The sequence below is a fragment of the Pimephales promelas genome, chromosome 23 (assembly GCF_988280905.1).
Source record: "Pimephales promelas chromosome 23, fPimPro1.hap1.1, whole genome shotgun sequence".
In the NCBI taxonomy this organism is placed as follows: domain Eukaryota; kingdom Metazoa; phylum Chordata; class Actinopteri; order Cypriniformes; family Leuciscidae; genus Pimephales; species Pimephales promelas.
The window spans coordinates 10,506,770-10,522,404 of NC_142791.1; the positions used below are offsets into that span (position 1 = coordinate 10,506,770).

A 15,635-nucleotide genomic window follows, 5' to 3' on the forward strand; every position below is an offset into this window, starting at 1 on the left:
TGTTATTTATTTCATTTTTGTTGCCATGGGCATACAGACAAAAAAATGTCAGGATGATATGTTAGTAAATACTATATTTATTTATTTTTTAAAAAGTCTTTTATCCACCAAATCAACACACAAATATGGAAGTAAAAAAATTATAAAACAATAAATGACATCATAGAGAAGACCCCAACAGACCCTTGTGACTGCGTCAAAGTAAAAGTGTCAGAAAATGTGGCTTTTTTGTGAGAAGACAAGTTTAGTTAGGGTTAAAAATTGCCATGTGGTCTAAATCCCTAAAACTAGATACTTATGAATTACGTATATAAAATAATAATTATGAATTAAAGATTCATTATAAAATAAACTTTTATATATTTAATTTCTTTCTCATTTTGGAAAAAAAAAATGATTTAATTTTGAATAGTTTTCATTGATGGTTGCACCACATGACCTTTTTCGATTTAAAAGTTTTTCAAAAACAAAGGAAACCAACATGACTACAAAAAAAGTGTCTTATTTTTTTCCCTTTATCATCTTTGTTGTTACTTATTTGTCATTAACCTTTGCAAATGCAGAACAGATAACTTCCTTTTGCAGACGGCATCTGTCGATTCACACTCATCTGATCACACTTCACAGGCGGCCCTTAACCTTTCCAATATGGCTGACGCACAGATGTGTGGTAATAAAGAGCGGCTAATCCGACTTTTTGTATTCTTATCTATGACGTACAAACAAACAAAAGCAAGTCGCCTACAGCCCATAGATTTAATTACGCTCTCCATTTCAGCCGGAACTCAGATGAGGTTTTAGCAAAACACAGTGAAGACATCATTAAAAATACACAACATGGATTCAAATGACTCACTGAGAATCTCGCATTTTGAGCACATAGATTGGCTGCAGTTCGCATAATCTACAATGGCAAAGATGGTGGCTCATGTGTGTGAAATATAAAAACGGGACATGATTATTGCATCAGATAATAGTGACCAAAACACGGCCAGTTACTCATTTTCAGGATAGCGGAATGATGAGACCAGACCACTATGTGTGCCAGTATGATCCTGCAGAGCGAATGCTGATGGGGAGATTGAGAGACAAGCCAAAAAATATCAAATGCACATAAATGACAACAGCACAACTGCCTGCCGGGATAATGATATTCTATCCTCCTCTCTCTGCAGTAAAAGCCTGCTTCGTTCAGGCTGATTTGAATACCTCCATCAGTTTTACACAGAACATCGAGCTACTGTATATCATAAATATTGATAGGACTGGAAGACAACAAATCTGCAATCAGCATTTAGCTGTTAGAAAGCAGGAAATCCTACACTATCGCTTAAAGCACAAAACAGCCGTTTCCCATTAGAGTAAACTCATTCGAAGTGTTTTACAGACGCTTGCACTAAGGTGAGAGGAATAGATCGGTACGCAGCGGCCCCTTTTTAAGCACCGCTGGAGCAAACAGAGCAGATAGGATGAAATGTACATTACTGATGACTGCATTAGATAACTACATCAAAACGTCTCGGCTTTGTGCAGGATTCTGAAAGACCTTGAAGGGTTCTGTGCAACGAGAAGCGAGACAATTATTTTCTTTCTCATAATGGGCTTGTCAAAGGCTGCTTTCTGCTCGCTAAGAGGGACCGTCGTCTTTTATGTCGACTGCCTGTTTCCTCTCTTTACTTTGAAAAGGCTTAGGGGGAAAACCTGCACGATGACATGTTGACAAAGTAGCCATATGTTTCTCTTTCCTGACTGTCGATTTCAAAAAAGCTATAACTGTATCATTCCGAATTGCAGAGCAATAGAACCGATGACGGGTCAAATATCAAGCTACTTGAAACGCTTGAAAACGCCTTTACCAGACAGAAAACATGTCCTGTTAAAGCCAATTTCTCTTTTGAAACAAGCCATTTGCACAATGTCAGTGCTTACTTCAATTATTTATATTATTCAGAGCTATATTTGACGATGTAATGGAATGTGTTGTCAGTTTATACACAAGATAGTCATTTATGTAAGAGGGACTATAAATGCATTACTATAACTTCTTTTTTTGTTTCCAGAGGAATTTGGAGATGAATTAGCATGTGCTTGGAGTAATATATATGATTACGTTTTTGAATGTAATGCCTTTATGCTTCATATTAAACCGTTTGTTTACGACACGGAATGTGCATTTACAGATTTACATTCAAAATGTATCTCTGTATATGAAGAGTTCAGATGCAAAAGCCTCTAAGTGCCATTTGAAATTTTCTTCTAGAATGATCATTTTTATCAAGCATGTATATTTAAGTTCAGTAATTTCACTTAAATTGCAATGAGGATTACCTCTTAATTGTCATTTAAGTGAAATTACTGAACTTGAATATATAAGCTTGATAAAAATGATAATTTTAGAAGAAAATTTCAAATGGCATTTAGAGGCTTTTGCATCTGAACTCTTCATATATCGTTAATTAACTCAACTCATTTAGACACACTATTTTATAAATAATTTTCTTCTTGATTTCATTTAGACATACAAATAGATTTGTTCAAACATAAGCTAGTTTTTTTTAGGTCAATGAAGTAACAAATAGATCAATCAATCATGAATAAATATATATAGGGTCACTCTGAAGCGTCTATTTGTATGACATTTTTGAAGATTTTATTTGTTATTTATTTGCTATTTAAGAGATTAGTAGCTCTGTGTCAAATTATATTCCAATAGACACTTGCCAGCCACTTTATGATACACCTGTCCAACTGCTCATTGAAGTAAATAACTAATCAGCCAATCACATGGTGGCAATTCAATGCTTTTAAAGCAGCATTATGTTACTTTTGAAATTTTGCTCTTGGGGTCCCCCTACAGTTGGGAAACAGTATTGTCTTCTACTACTGTCATAAAATCTGTCACGGTTACACTAGGATGAGTGGCGCCAGCGAGCTAACGCTGGACCAATATTGATCCTCATCCAGCCTTTTATTTTGCCACTCTCCCTTTTCCCCCCTTGTCTTAAAGCATATTAACTATACCACATAAACAACATTAAAAGTTTGATTTTCACCACAGGGGGACTTTACTTTGTAGACAAGACATGGTCGACTAGAGGCGATCTGCTGACGTTGTTCGAGACGAACTGCTGATCTACTGGGATTTTTACACTCAACCATTTCTAGGGTTTACAGAGAATGTTCTGAAAAAGAGAAAATATCCAGTGAGCCACAGCAGTTCTGTGGGTAAATATGTTGTTGATGCCAGAGGTCAGAGGAGAATGGCCAGACTCCAGTTGATAATCAACAGTAACTCATAAAACAACTTGTTACGACCGAGGTCTGCAGAAGAGCGTCTCTGAAGGCACAACATGTCGAACCTTGATGCAGATGAGCTACAGCAGCAGAAGAACACACTGGTGCCACTCCTGACAAATAAGAACAGGAAACTGAGGCTAAAATTCACACAGGCTCACCAAAATCTCTGAGGAATGTTTCCAGCACCTTGTTGAACTTATACGCCATGAAGAATTAAGGAATGTTCTGAAAGAAAAAATTAGGGGTCCAACCTAATATTGGATCTGGGCTCCAAAACATTGGACAATATATATAATATATATTATATACAATATATATACTGTGTATATTAATGAATTGTTTGTTTGTACAGTATATATACAGTGTGTGTGTGTGTGTGTGTGTATATATATATATATATATATATATATATATATAAGAACACTTCTGTGTATATTTATTTTTATTAGTATTATTTATTCTTATTTTTTATGACAATTATAAATGTAAGGGAAGTAAGCCAAATCCAATGATGGAGGAGGAGAAAAAAAACAAACAAACAACAGTGCCAACAAGTCATTTTTGTGTAGTCCAAGGTCGTCTCAGACAAGATGTGCTGTGGTGCGTCGATGCCCTTGTGCACTCAGCCAGTGCGCAGCGGTCAGATTCATGCGGTGATATGTTTTCATTGCGTCCTCTCTGACGCGAAGAGCGACAGAGCCCCGAGGGTCTTCAGTTTCGTGGGAGAACGCGTTTGCATGCGCCACAGAAACCAGAAAATAAGGAAGTGCCCTTTTTCCTGTTTGTTTTCTTCATTATGACTGACTCGGAAAAACTAAGGCAGTTCTAAAGCCACAGGCACGCTGGTGGACACATAAGGATTTTCTGATGAAAGTCAAGGTTGTCCAGCTTAGTCGAGGCTATCCAGCGAGGAAGATTCATTGCTACTCACAGGAGTGCGGAGAGATTTTTAGTTCACGCAAACAACCAACTTCAGTTTGAACGTGCTTAAAACATGCGTTTGTACGAGACAGGAATGACCGGTCATATGACAGACAAACCCGACTTATTTGGCGTTATAAGTTTTGTCGTTTGTATCATGACATCTATGAAATAAAAGTTTTTAAAGATTATCTAACGTTCGTTTAGTCAAGTGTTGTTTACCTTTTGACTTAAACGCTGGCTCGTGCAACCTTTTCTTCCCAAACAAGAGGAATGCTTCGACGCTCTTGTGGAAAGGATATGCTGAACAGTTTCATCAAATAAACCTCAACTAGTATTTTTTTTCTCAATTACTTCTGAAAAGTCTCAAAAGGAAATATCCAAGTCCTGGAATTGTAAGGTTTGAACTAATTCTGCCGCTATTTTAACCAGCGACTGATTGTTGGAAATGAGGTTTGAAAAGGACGTCCGTTAAATAACCATTGGATTTGTCTGCGAACATTATCGGAATCTGGGATCGTAATACCTCAATGGTACTTAGAATGGGATCTATCATGATTTCATTGAATATTCTGAGCGTCCTGTTTTTACTGGGTAAGTACATCTATAATGTTTCATAAATGACACAAGAGGCAAAAAAGTAATAACCCGTGAGAATGAACGAATGAAGAAAACCCACGCAGACATAATATTGAGAGAGTGTAATATAACTGCCTGCCCTAAGTAAAGTATGCATATGACGGTTACAGTTTATAGAATAAACTCACTCTTCTTAATGCTGGCAGTCATTTATACCTATTGTCTCATATAGGCTACAACATAACTCAGTCAGAGAGAAGATCAAGATTAAATAAACTGTGTAACATTAGATTGCAACGCAATGCTATATTATGCAGAAACGCGTTTCCCAACTAGTAGATTGCTCGTTAACTTCAGGGCATTGTTACGGAAGCTGTCAGGTCCAAATGTGTAACTGAGACCACGTCAAAATTTAACAGCGTGAAAATGTTGACGCTGAAACAAACGTTTCAGAATTTATTTCAAGGTTGCTTCGGTAATACTTGTTTCGAATATAGTATATTAATGTGAACTTTAGACATTAATAAAAGCTGTGTGAAATTAATGTGTGTTTGTTTATTTATCCACTTATTTGTTTGTTGGTTTATTTATCCACTTATAGGCTATCACAAATGTTTTATGTTTTTTTTTGGTCCAAAGTTCATATTATGATCGGGGAATGGGGTCGGGATACATAGGCAACATAAAAAGCATAGTCTAAATACTTTTCAATGAAAGAAAAAAAGCAATCCAAAAATTACGTTTTTACGTTCCGCCAAATTCAAATTATTTTTAAACATTTAATCGCTTTCGCTTGAAGTAACCATAGCAACAGTACGCTGTTCAAACTCCTTCAGTTTGAATTGGTGGTCTACCCAACAGTACCCTGGAGAAATACAAATAGCATACATAAAGAGGCTATTGTAAATAATTTATTAAACATTCATCTCAGCTGTAACCAAAACAGCAATTAAAAAATGCGTTGAAGATAGGACCACAACACTTATGCAAAACGATCCTCAACAGATTGTGTCCCATTAATTATCATTAGTTGTATTTATGCTTTAAAGTAAGCCTACATAAAGCCGTGGCTTGTTGTCCGACTCCGTCGTAATACACATTGTGCTAGAATACATTACAGCTAAATTTAGGCCTAGCGTGTGGGATTCGCAGACAAATATCCAAATAATTTTGTATGTGCATTTGTCTCTAATAACATGTAAACGTTTTTACGTGCTAATTAGATAATGATGCTTTTAGGGTGAAAAACACAGAGATTGGCATGTACTGTGTGCGTGCTAAAGAGGAACTGTCCATGGTGCTGAACACACGGGAAGGGGAGGCGCATAGAAAACCAATAATATAATAACTTTTATACACCTAAGATGTTTTACATTCACATATTCAGGTTGCATTGTCATATATTGTACATTTTAAATGTTTTCTTCTTAAATACAGACCTTATGTACCAAATAAACAAATGCGCAGACACTTAAAAAAAAAACATTGGTTCATTCTAAATCCGAAATATCTTACCTTCATATTGTGGACATACAAACCGGAAAACAGAATGTAATGAGCACAGCACTGAAAAGGTGCGGGGCTACATAGGGTCTAGGACCCATCAAACTGATTTTCTTCAAAAGACACACCCACATCACATGACTTCATAACTGCACATGGCAAAAGAGCAGAGTCATGCTTTTTTTTTTTCTTCGAAAGTAAGATGGATTGTGTTTGACATGAGTCAACAGGAGTCGCTTTACTTAGGGTTACTTAGGGTTTAAGATTTTCCACTTGCAACGTCAGTCACTGTGGGGAAAAGGGGTTGGGAATATTTTCACGACAACTGAATAAATATGACTAGTTTTGTTTTTTTCCAAATTAAGTAATTAAAAATAAAACAAATAAATGAAAAAACGTATTTCACACCACGGTCTAATAACACTCATGCCCTTCCCACAGATGAGGTGGTACTTTCCATGGCCAGCCATTCTGCCTTGTCAGGGCTGGGAACTCATGGCTGGAGAGCCCCCATGGACTGCCTGAGGGCCAGTGAGCTGTGCAACCAAAACTCACAGTGCAGCTCACGCTTTCGCATCATGCGCCAGTGCCTGGTAGGTCGTGACAGGACTACCATGCTGGCCAACAGGGAGTGTCAAGCCGCCCTTGAGGTGCTGCAGGATAGCCCCCTGTATGATTGCCGCTGCAAGAGGGGCATGAAGAGGGAGCTACAATGTCTTCAGAGCTACTGGAGTATTCATATGGGTCTCAATGAAGGTACGTTTTTGATCGTAAAGTACTTTTCTATCCCATCCCATAGAGACAGCTATACATAAGCCATATTAGTAGGTTGATTTCTGTGAAAAGTGTGCATCTCAATTGGCCCAAAACAATGGCCCAACTAATGGGATGAGTTTGGGGGCGGGACTATCCCTTTGGTGACATATTTCAGCTTTAAAGGGAAAGCTCACCCAAAAATTAACATTTGGTCATAATTTACTCACCCTCATATCGTTCAGAACAGGGTTATCTTGGACTAAAACTACAACAATTAAAAACATTTTTTTAAAATTGAAACAAAGTTGAAATAAAATATAAATATTAGAATACAAACTTTAAGTTGTAAAAAAGTTACTAATTAGAAAGGTTACCAATTAGAATTACTAAAACTAAGTTTCAGTAAAAGTTAATAATTAGAATTACTAAAACTGAACTAAAACGGAAAAAAAGTATTTATAATAACATTTAAGAAATTACTTAAAAATATCAAAACTAAAACAAAAATAAAAAAAAAATAAACTAATTAGAAATGAATAAAATGCATTACAATATATAAACAGTGTTGAAATAACACTGCTGTGAAAAACAAATAATGATATCTTAAAGAATGTTTTCGTCCATAAAATGAACGTTCTTTGGACCAATGAAGGTGGTCCAAAAGAAAAGTTGGATCACATTGACTTTCACTTTATGGACATTTTTTCAAAATACAAAGCTCCAGACTAACTTATTTTACTATGAGCGCTGTAACCCCTGACTGAAATTTTAGGGGCGCAAGCAGAAAATTTATGGGGCAAACCTTAAATCAGCTTGCAATGCAGTTATTCAAATTTCACCCAAAATAACTGTAATACTGACAAATTCTGTAATAATAAATAGACTTAACTTACAGATATTACAATATGCAGTTTATTTTAAGTTCACAGGGCTCCAGACTCAAGTTTGAGGGCAGCATCACCAGAGTTCTACAAAAAAAAAAAAGATCTGGTAGCTCTAGGGTTGACTTAATTTAGGGTGTAGATGAAATTAACTTTAGTTATTATAATTCATAATTTTGTCTCTATATTAATTATAATACATATAATATATACAAATACATATAATGTCTTAATATTAATTTTTTTAAAAAGGAGTGAAAAAAAAATTATATTAAGTACTCAAAATAGCCAATAAACATCCTACTATTTACAATGGTAATTCTTTTCTTTCTTTTTTTTCTTTTTTTTTAATAAGAGTGTTTAAATAAGAGTTTGCCAACATCTCACCATTTTTCGTTTTAGGAAAACTTTAAAGGATGAACAAAAAATGTGTTGGTCGTCACATAAAAAAATAAAATAAAAAAAACATATTATAGTTTTGAAGTGATGTAAAAAGATGTGTAGTACTTGTAGCGTTTGACTGTTTCTGTCACATTATCATATTTATGGTTAGACTCAATTACTACATTAGCCTAAATCCATGGTGAATGTTGCTGATTTGTGGATTGAAAGCCTTCTATAAGTGTTTCTCCTGGTTTCCATGTCAGTGCCGTTTGATCTGATATCTATGGTTCATAACAGAACTCGGAATGTTTCTCACTGGATCTCGTAGCGATTATGTTATTAATTCTGAGGCGAATTCAATGGATTTCTTCACCGGATCTCCAAGTAACAGTGTTGAGTGATCGAGATCGGCCCACGACTGGCAAGTTCGGGGCTTTAATTTACTGTCTATGGTTCGGGGCGCTGCCCCAATTTTACCGTCTAGGGTGGTGCATACACTACATAAATGAGTAGTGTATTTTCGTTCCACTTTCATTTTGTTTGCATACTCTGCTCGGCAACGAGTCGATAGATCGCTTGCTCATTGGTCATTGCTCAGGCGCACATAACAGGTTGTGATATTTGTCTCCACCTCCTTCCCACAGACGTTTACGCGTGCTCAATTTTCTCTAGGACCCTCCCCCTCAACACATTAGCCACTTACAGTGGCCATTCCCTATTCTTGTCACACTCATTCCGGATTCATTGACACGCCCCTTCCACGTTTAACGTGTGGCAAATTTACTGGTCGCACATGTGCTAATAGATGTAAAATTCAGTCGCGCACACTCAAATTTTGGTCGCAAAATTCATCTTCTTATGTGTGTAGCAGAAGTAAGAAAAACATACAGGTTTACAACGGCATGAGTGTGAATAAATTATGTCCAGAATTTCATTTTGCGTGAACTGTGCCATTAAGTGACATTTGGTGTTTGAAAAATAGTGCATCGAATAGTCATGATAGAACCCTGTAAACAAATGACTGAGTTGCTCTTCCAAGTGCTGCATTATAGTTTTTTTGTTTTTTTTTTAATTTTGCGCAAGGGAGAACTGTAGCGTAGATATAGGATGGCGTCGATGTGCATATCTGACAATTAGCCAGATTTCAAAGTCAACGCGTACCTGCTCTCTTTACTGTCAGTCCATCACGGAAGCATTCAGACTTCTGAGATGGCAGTTAGCGTTTGCCTTTGGGAGTGTTGGGGAATCATTATAGGATTTAAGCAGTGCAAATCGGCCTGAATTATAACCCATCTGCTTTGGCAGTTGCTGCGGGAGCCACAACAAATAGGGTTCTATTGATGCGAGTAATCAGAGAGCCTTTTAAAGCAACTGCCCCTCGCAAGTCTGGCATTTCAATGAGGCATTGTGGACTGCTGGGCCTGCTTACTGCCTGCTGAGGTAAGGAGGAAAATAAAATAAAAATCACACAGCTTCCTTTCATCAGAAGCTGTGTACAAACAGATTAGCTACTGCAGTAAGTTAATGCCATGCAAATGTGCCACATTCCAACCGTCACATTAGAGGAAACAGAGAATAATAAGTGATGCAACAGACATGTTAGCATAGATGAATGTGTTCATACAGGGTATTAACAATTAGCAAGAACTTGTTTGGGTGTTCCAGAAGTTTATATGCAATACTTACAAAAATGTCCTCAGTTCCCAAACAAATAATTTGTTCTTTGGGAATTTCTCTATTGATGTCGCTCCAACGCTTGAAAATGGCTGGGCCCAGTTTCGTGTCCTACTTTGGACAAGCACCACTCCTCATTATGATGTTTTTTTTTTTTTTCTTGTGACTTTGCTCTTCAATCTACAGCCATTTCATTGAGCTCTAGAAAATTACAAGTTGCTCTGAATCTGAACCCTGAGGAACCATGCAGCAATGATTGCACCTTGACAGAACTCCATCAAATCCACCTACGCAACACAATTGGCCCAACGAGCACACCCAATAATCACCCAAACTAAGAGTGGCCCCATCAAAGGTTCATCTTTCTTCTATTTGGTTTGAATGGAATGGATTTTCTGCTTCTTTGGAAAGTAGTGGAAAAGAGGAACAAAAAGCATGGGCACAATATTTACTACTGGTAAAAATTGTCTCTTAACCTCTTCGCCTCTATCGTTCTCTTTTGCCAAGTCAAAGCCCTCGCAGCGTGGGGAATAGTCGGTCTGATCCATAACACAGACAGGCATGTTGTGGCATTCAGAAAATCACCAACAGACACTGCCAACTAGGATGCTTGGGACGTCTGCTCCAGAATTAGAAACATGTGACTGGTTGTGCTCTGCAATTTACATGAAGCTCTCCGTCTGATCTAAAATCTCCCGTTGACCGGGATTTATGAAACCTGCCAGATTTGTTAGGCCAAACATCAGGTGGAGAGAGCAGAGCACTTAAACAAGATGGTGTAGCTGAAAACGTTGTATTCTAAGCCATGGCGTCGTGGTGAGCCTAAAACAATATTTTTTTTACTTGTTAATGCAGATAACAAACTAAATATTTGCTATTTGGATTTGTTGAAGTACATTTTAGCTGGAGGAACACTAATGAATACGTTGAAATAATCACATAAATGTTTGCTATTGAAGCATAATGATTGCTTTGTGCTAATGGAAAGATAATGGCTGTTATAATTATTCTAAATTATTTGATAATTATGCATATTTGTTCTTTTCTATGGGAAAAGCACTGCATTTTCAGTACTGCACTATAGGAAATGCAGTGAGCAGTTGTTTCTGTCTGATAAAAACATTACTTTTGCCTAATATAATAGTGATAATAATGATAATAAAACAGTTAGAACAGTAACTAAAAATCTGTATTTGTAAATGTACACCAAAATACATTATGGTTTTAAGATAAAAAAAAAAAGCATTAATACTTTTATTAAGCAAGGATGAATTTAATTGAAGTAAAGACTTTTACATTGTAGAGCACCTATCATGAATTTTTGAAAATGACTGTTCATGTAGTGTGGAATATACTGTAGCTCTAAGGGAATGAAAACATCCTACAAAGATTTATATCTGAAAGTACACCGTATATAAAGTTATTGTCTTTCAAAAGTGAGAGTCGACTCTGAGTCTATGAAATGAATTGTGTTCGAAACGAGTCATTTGCTGTTTCGTCGTGTCTTAGATACAAAACATTAGCACATTGGCCACTCCCAACAACTGCGCACGCAGACGGAAGTGTAAACTTGAAGTCTAGAACACATTCAAAAACTTCAGCTGAATAGCATCATGTCGAGAAGACGCTGTGTTCAATGCAAAGATACTTCAGCCAATTTGCTTTCATTTACCAGGGATGAGCATGTGAAGAATCAGTGGTTAGAGTTCATATTTGCAACGATACCACAACAGTATAGCCCGATTGTGTACGCATCATTTTAATGGCGAATCATTCAAAAACATAAATGAATTCAAATGTGGATTCGCAAGCCGGTTGTTCCCGAAGGAGGGCTCAGTATCCAGTGTATATGGATCAGGTTTGTCCTCCTCCGAATCACAATCTGTAAGTATTATTAATAATGTTAGGTGTTATGTTTTCTGTAGCATGCACAATATAGTTATATTGTGTTGTGTACATTCCGCGCAGCTTCTAAGCGGGGTAAAGTTAGTTTTGTTTTTGATTTTCACCAGACATTCATTGAAAAATGGCAATTACCTCCTAAACGACTTAGCCAAATATGACTTCGCTCTATATAATAAGCACTGCCCCTCAAAAGTCGCCACAATGTGAGTTTCGCCGGGAAAGCTCGCTCTTGACGGAGACGCGAGTAAGGGACCGTGTGGAAAGTGCACTTTTTCTAACACGTTTGTTCAAACACTATATACAATTTTCAACACTTGACAAGCTATAATCCTGGTTATGGGCGTTCCGTTGCCGACAATCTCTGCCTACGGTTTACCAATAACAACTGACTGGGTCATTTAACCAATCGCCGCAGATTCGCGTCAATCAAAGGAGGTGTTTGGGAAAATGAAACGTCGAACGAATCTTTTGGAAGTCGTTGAGCAAATCAGTTAAAAATAAATGCATATTATAAAACAAATAAAGTGTTTATCCTTGCATGCACGTTAAACTGTTTTTGGGAACTCCTAAAAAAATAGGAACATTTCAAATAGGGGCACTTTAAATAAAAATCTATTTCACATAAACGCTTTTCTTTTGAACTTTCTTTTCATAATACAATCTCATTTCCAACGTTAATATTAATAAGAAATATTTGTTTAACATCAAAGCAGCATATTAGACTGATTGCTGAAGGATCATGAGACACTGAAGACTGGGGTAAATTCAGTTAAGCAAGGAATTCAATTACATATAGGAATAAATAACATAATTATGTTATTATATATAAATGAAATGTATACAATTGTAACAATGTTTCACAATATTACAGTTATATCTGTATTTCTAATTAAATAAAAGTAGCATTAGTGAGGATAAGAGACTTCTTACTGACAAGTACATATCTGTGTCTAAATATAAATTGTAAAAGTAGGTTTCATAAGAACACAGTGTAATACAGAATGTAATCTACACCAAACCTAGTTATTCCCCCATCTGGCTTGCTTTTTTGACGATTTACGCAAATTTTTGCTTGCTCGCAGTTTGCCTGAATCTCTTGTCATTGAACACTAGGGGCAATTATGTAATTACAGACAAATATGTGGCCTATGACCTCAGCCTGAGCCCATGCTAATTTTTATCATAGCTGTCCATGTTAATTAAGAGATTAAATTGGGAGACTAGACTTTAAATAAAACAACTCGGAATGTCCCCTGGCATAGCCAAGTCTGCTAGTACGTCTGAAATGCAAGACTCAAAATTAGACTTAATACAATATAAGCACAATAGCAGACTGTTACAATGTATAAATTCTATTTTGGAAGTATTTTGAAATATTTAGGGTGAAAACTCAAATCTTGTATAGTACAAATATTGCTTATTATGGAAAAGGTTTTGAAAGGATTACAATTTCATTCATAGCTTTTATAGTTATCTATTTTCAAACTAGTGTATGAATTGTAAGCAATGTAGTTCATGTTACTTTTGTGTCTTTGAATGTGATGCGATAAACCCTGCTTTACTCTTTTCTCATCACCTTTTCAGATAGGAAATACAGCAGTTAATGGGCTAAAACATGTTATCACTACAATGAAATACAAAATAATACTGTTCCACACTATGTAACGCAGCATTCATAATCCAATCAAATGCCAATTGATATAATCAAGTCCCACCCTACATTTTAAACATCCTGTGTCAGATTACTGAAGTAAATGGGTTCCTGTTAACTAAACATCCAGTCCCGCATGCGTTCCAATACAGTGTTTGCATTCACAAGTACTTAGTAGCTCATAATTACAACGGTAATCAAAATATTGATATTTTGTCATAATGTCCCATAAAGCACTATTTTTTGTGACATTCTCTGCGAATGATGATACACGAGCGACCCCGTTTTAGCAGTCAAAGAGTCAACAAATATATAAATATATAATAGACCATCATTATCAATTTTCCAGCTCTACTTATGCTGATTCTGTAATTACATTCCTTCAGCTTATCAGAAGATTAGTATTAACCAAGCAATGTTTTGGGAGCTAAACTGATTGAAGATAATTAGCCAAGTATGCCAGATAGTCCAGGATATCATTGCAATGGAGGTGCAGGTTTTAAACAGCAATCAAATATCAGTGTAGTCCTGCCTCTCTCAAAGCTTTAATTAAACAAGCATGTTGATATGAGGATGGGAAAAGGGCAGAATTCATTAGCTATTGTGCACCTGACAAATTGTGAAGCAAAACCGGGCCCTCTGTTGCCAAGTCATTTGGTATTTGTGGATTAATGAATCTGCTTAGACTCCACAACAGATTTACTTTGTTCCATGGAGGCAATGTATCAGGCAATTGTTCTTTGTTTGCTAATTGCATCCTTTGATTCCCACCCAGGCACAACATGGGGGAAATGTAAGCCCTACCTCCTCATGAAAATAAGATAATAACTGTCTCCAGACTCTTTGGAGATATTTTCATAATAAATCTTCCCATAACAAACCATTTCTCATCGAGCCAACCTTGAGCATTTTACTTAGCCTTGAATATTCATTTATCCCCCACCCCACCCCCATGCAAAATTAAATGTGCAAAACGAAATAACTTGAAGTGTCAATTGCTGTGACCCTCAATACTTTATAAAACCACAAGACATGATAAAAAGAACATAACAAAAGATAGTTGATCAAATGACAGGAAGGTAATAAATCGGGGGCTCGTCCGGGATTTGAAAGCAGCACCCCAAAGCAAGACCTAATTCAATTCAGCCATACAAAGCTTCTTTTACAAATTCATTTTTTTAAACAAAACTGAAATGAAAATGTTCCTCCGTGGACAAAGTTTCTCCTCATTTGCTGATATGAGAGTTTTGCTATGAGATTAAGTCTGAGTATGAAACTCACAAATGTTCTTTAGTATCAATCAGCCTTCGGAAGTTTAGTAAAGAGTTTAGTATGTTCAGTTATCCGAACATACTAAAATGTAAGAGCATACATTACGCATGAATGCAAATCAGTTCGCTTTGGCATTGCAAGTCATCCTTTATTTATTTGTTCAAGCAGGGAATGTGTGTGGTATAAATGATTTTAGAAGAAGAAAGCAATTTCAAAAGCATCCCCTAAAGCCCCCGTTTCGCACAGCATTGTTGTTCTGATAACTGCTGACTGGTTTGGTTCATATCTGGGGGTGGCAAGAGAAAAGAAACGCAGTGACAGAGCCATGCTCAGCTAGACTGAACCAGTTCTGATAGTGATAATAATAGATATAGGCTCACATAAGCACAAACAATTAAACTCAACACCACAGAGACCCCACTTTGCTGTTTGTGACAGACACCCATCTCTCACCGAATACACCCACCAGAGAATGTATAAGCTGGTTAGATTGTTTCAGTCCATAAATACGAGTCAGCCTAAATGTAACGGTCTTTTTTTGCATAAAATCGAATCGCAGTGAGCAGTAATTATTCATTGCAAGGTTTTAAAAGCTCAAAATGTTTTATTCAATCAGGTCCTGGTGCTTCTCAATAATGGATCTGACTAATGGATCCTTTTTCTAAAACATCGTAGCAGGGAAACTTTTTTTTTTTTTTTTTTTTTTTTAAATGCCATGAGGGAGTATAATAGCACTGTGTTGCTCATAATAAGTTACAGCATCACACATGTATATTTTGAAAGTAGGCGTGTTGCGATAGTCGATAAAATAA

At 36.5% G+C, this 15,635-nt stretch overlaps 1 protein-coding gene and 1 long non-coding RNA gene across 2 annotated transcripts in view; one reads left to right on the top strand and one right to left on the bottom strand.

The window, feature by feature from the left end:
* LOC148969403 (uncharacterized) overlaps positions 1-15,635 on the bottom strand; it is a 232,314-nt gene that overhangs the window by 125,903 nt on the left and 90,776 nt on the right. The window lies entirely within an intron of this gene.
* The window catches only part of gfra2b (GDNF family receptor alpha 2b), a 49,998-nt gene continuing 38,232 nt past the window's right edge, over positions 3,870-15,635 (top strand). Inside the window, exons 1-2 of the mRNA XM_039677833.2 lie at positions 3,870-4,812; positions 6,742-7,056. Of these exons, the coding sequence (XP_039533767.1) occupies positions 4,749-4,812; positions 6,742-7,056 (379 nt within the window). The 5' untranslated portion in view covers positions 3,870-4,748. The remainder of the gene's footprint in view (positions 4,813-6,741; positions 7,057-15,635) is intronic.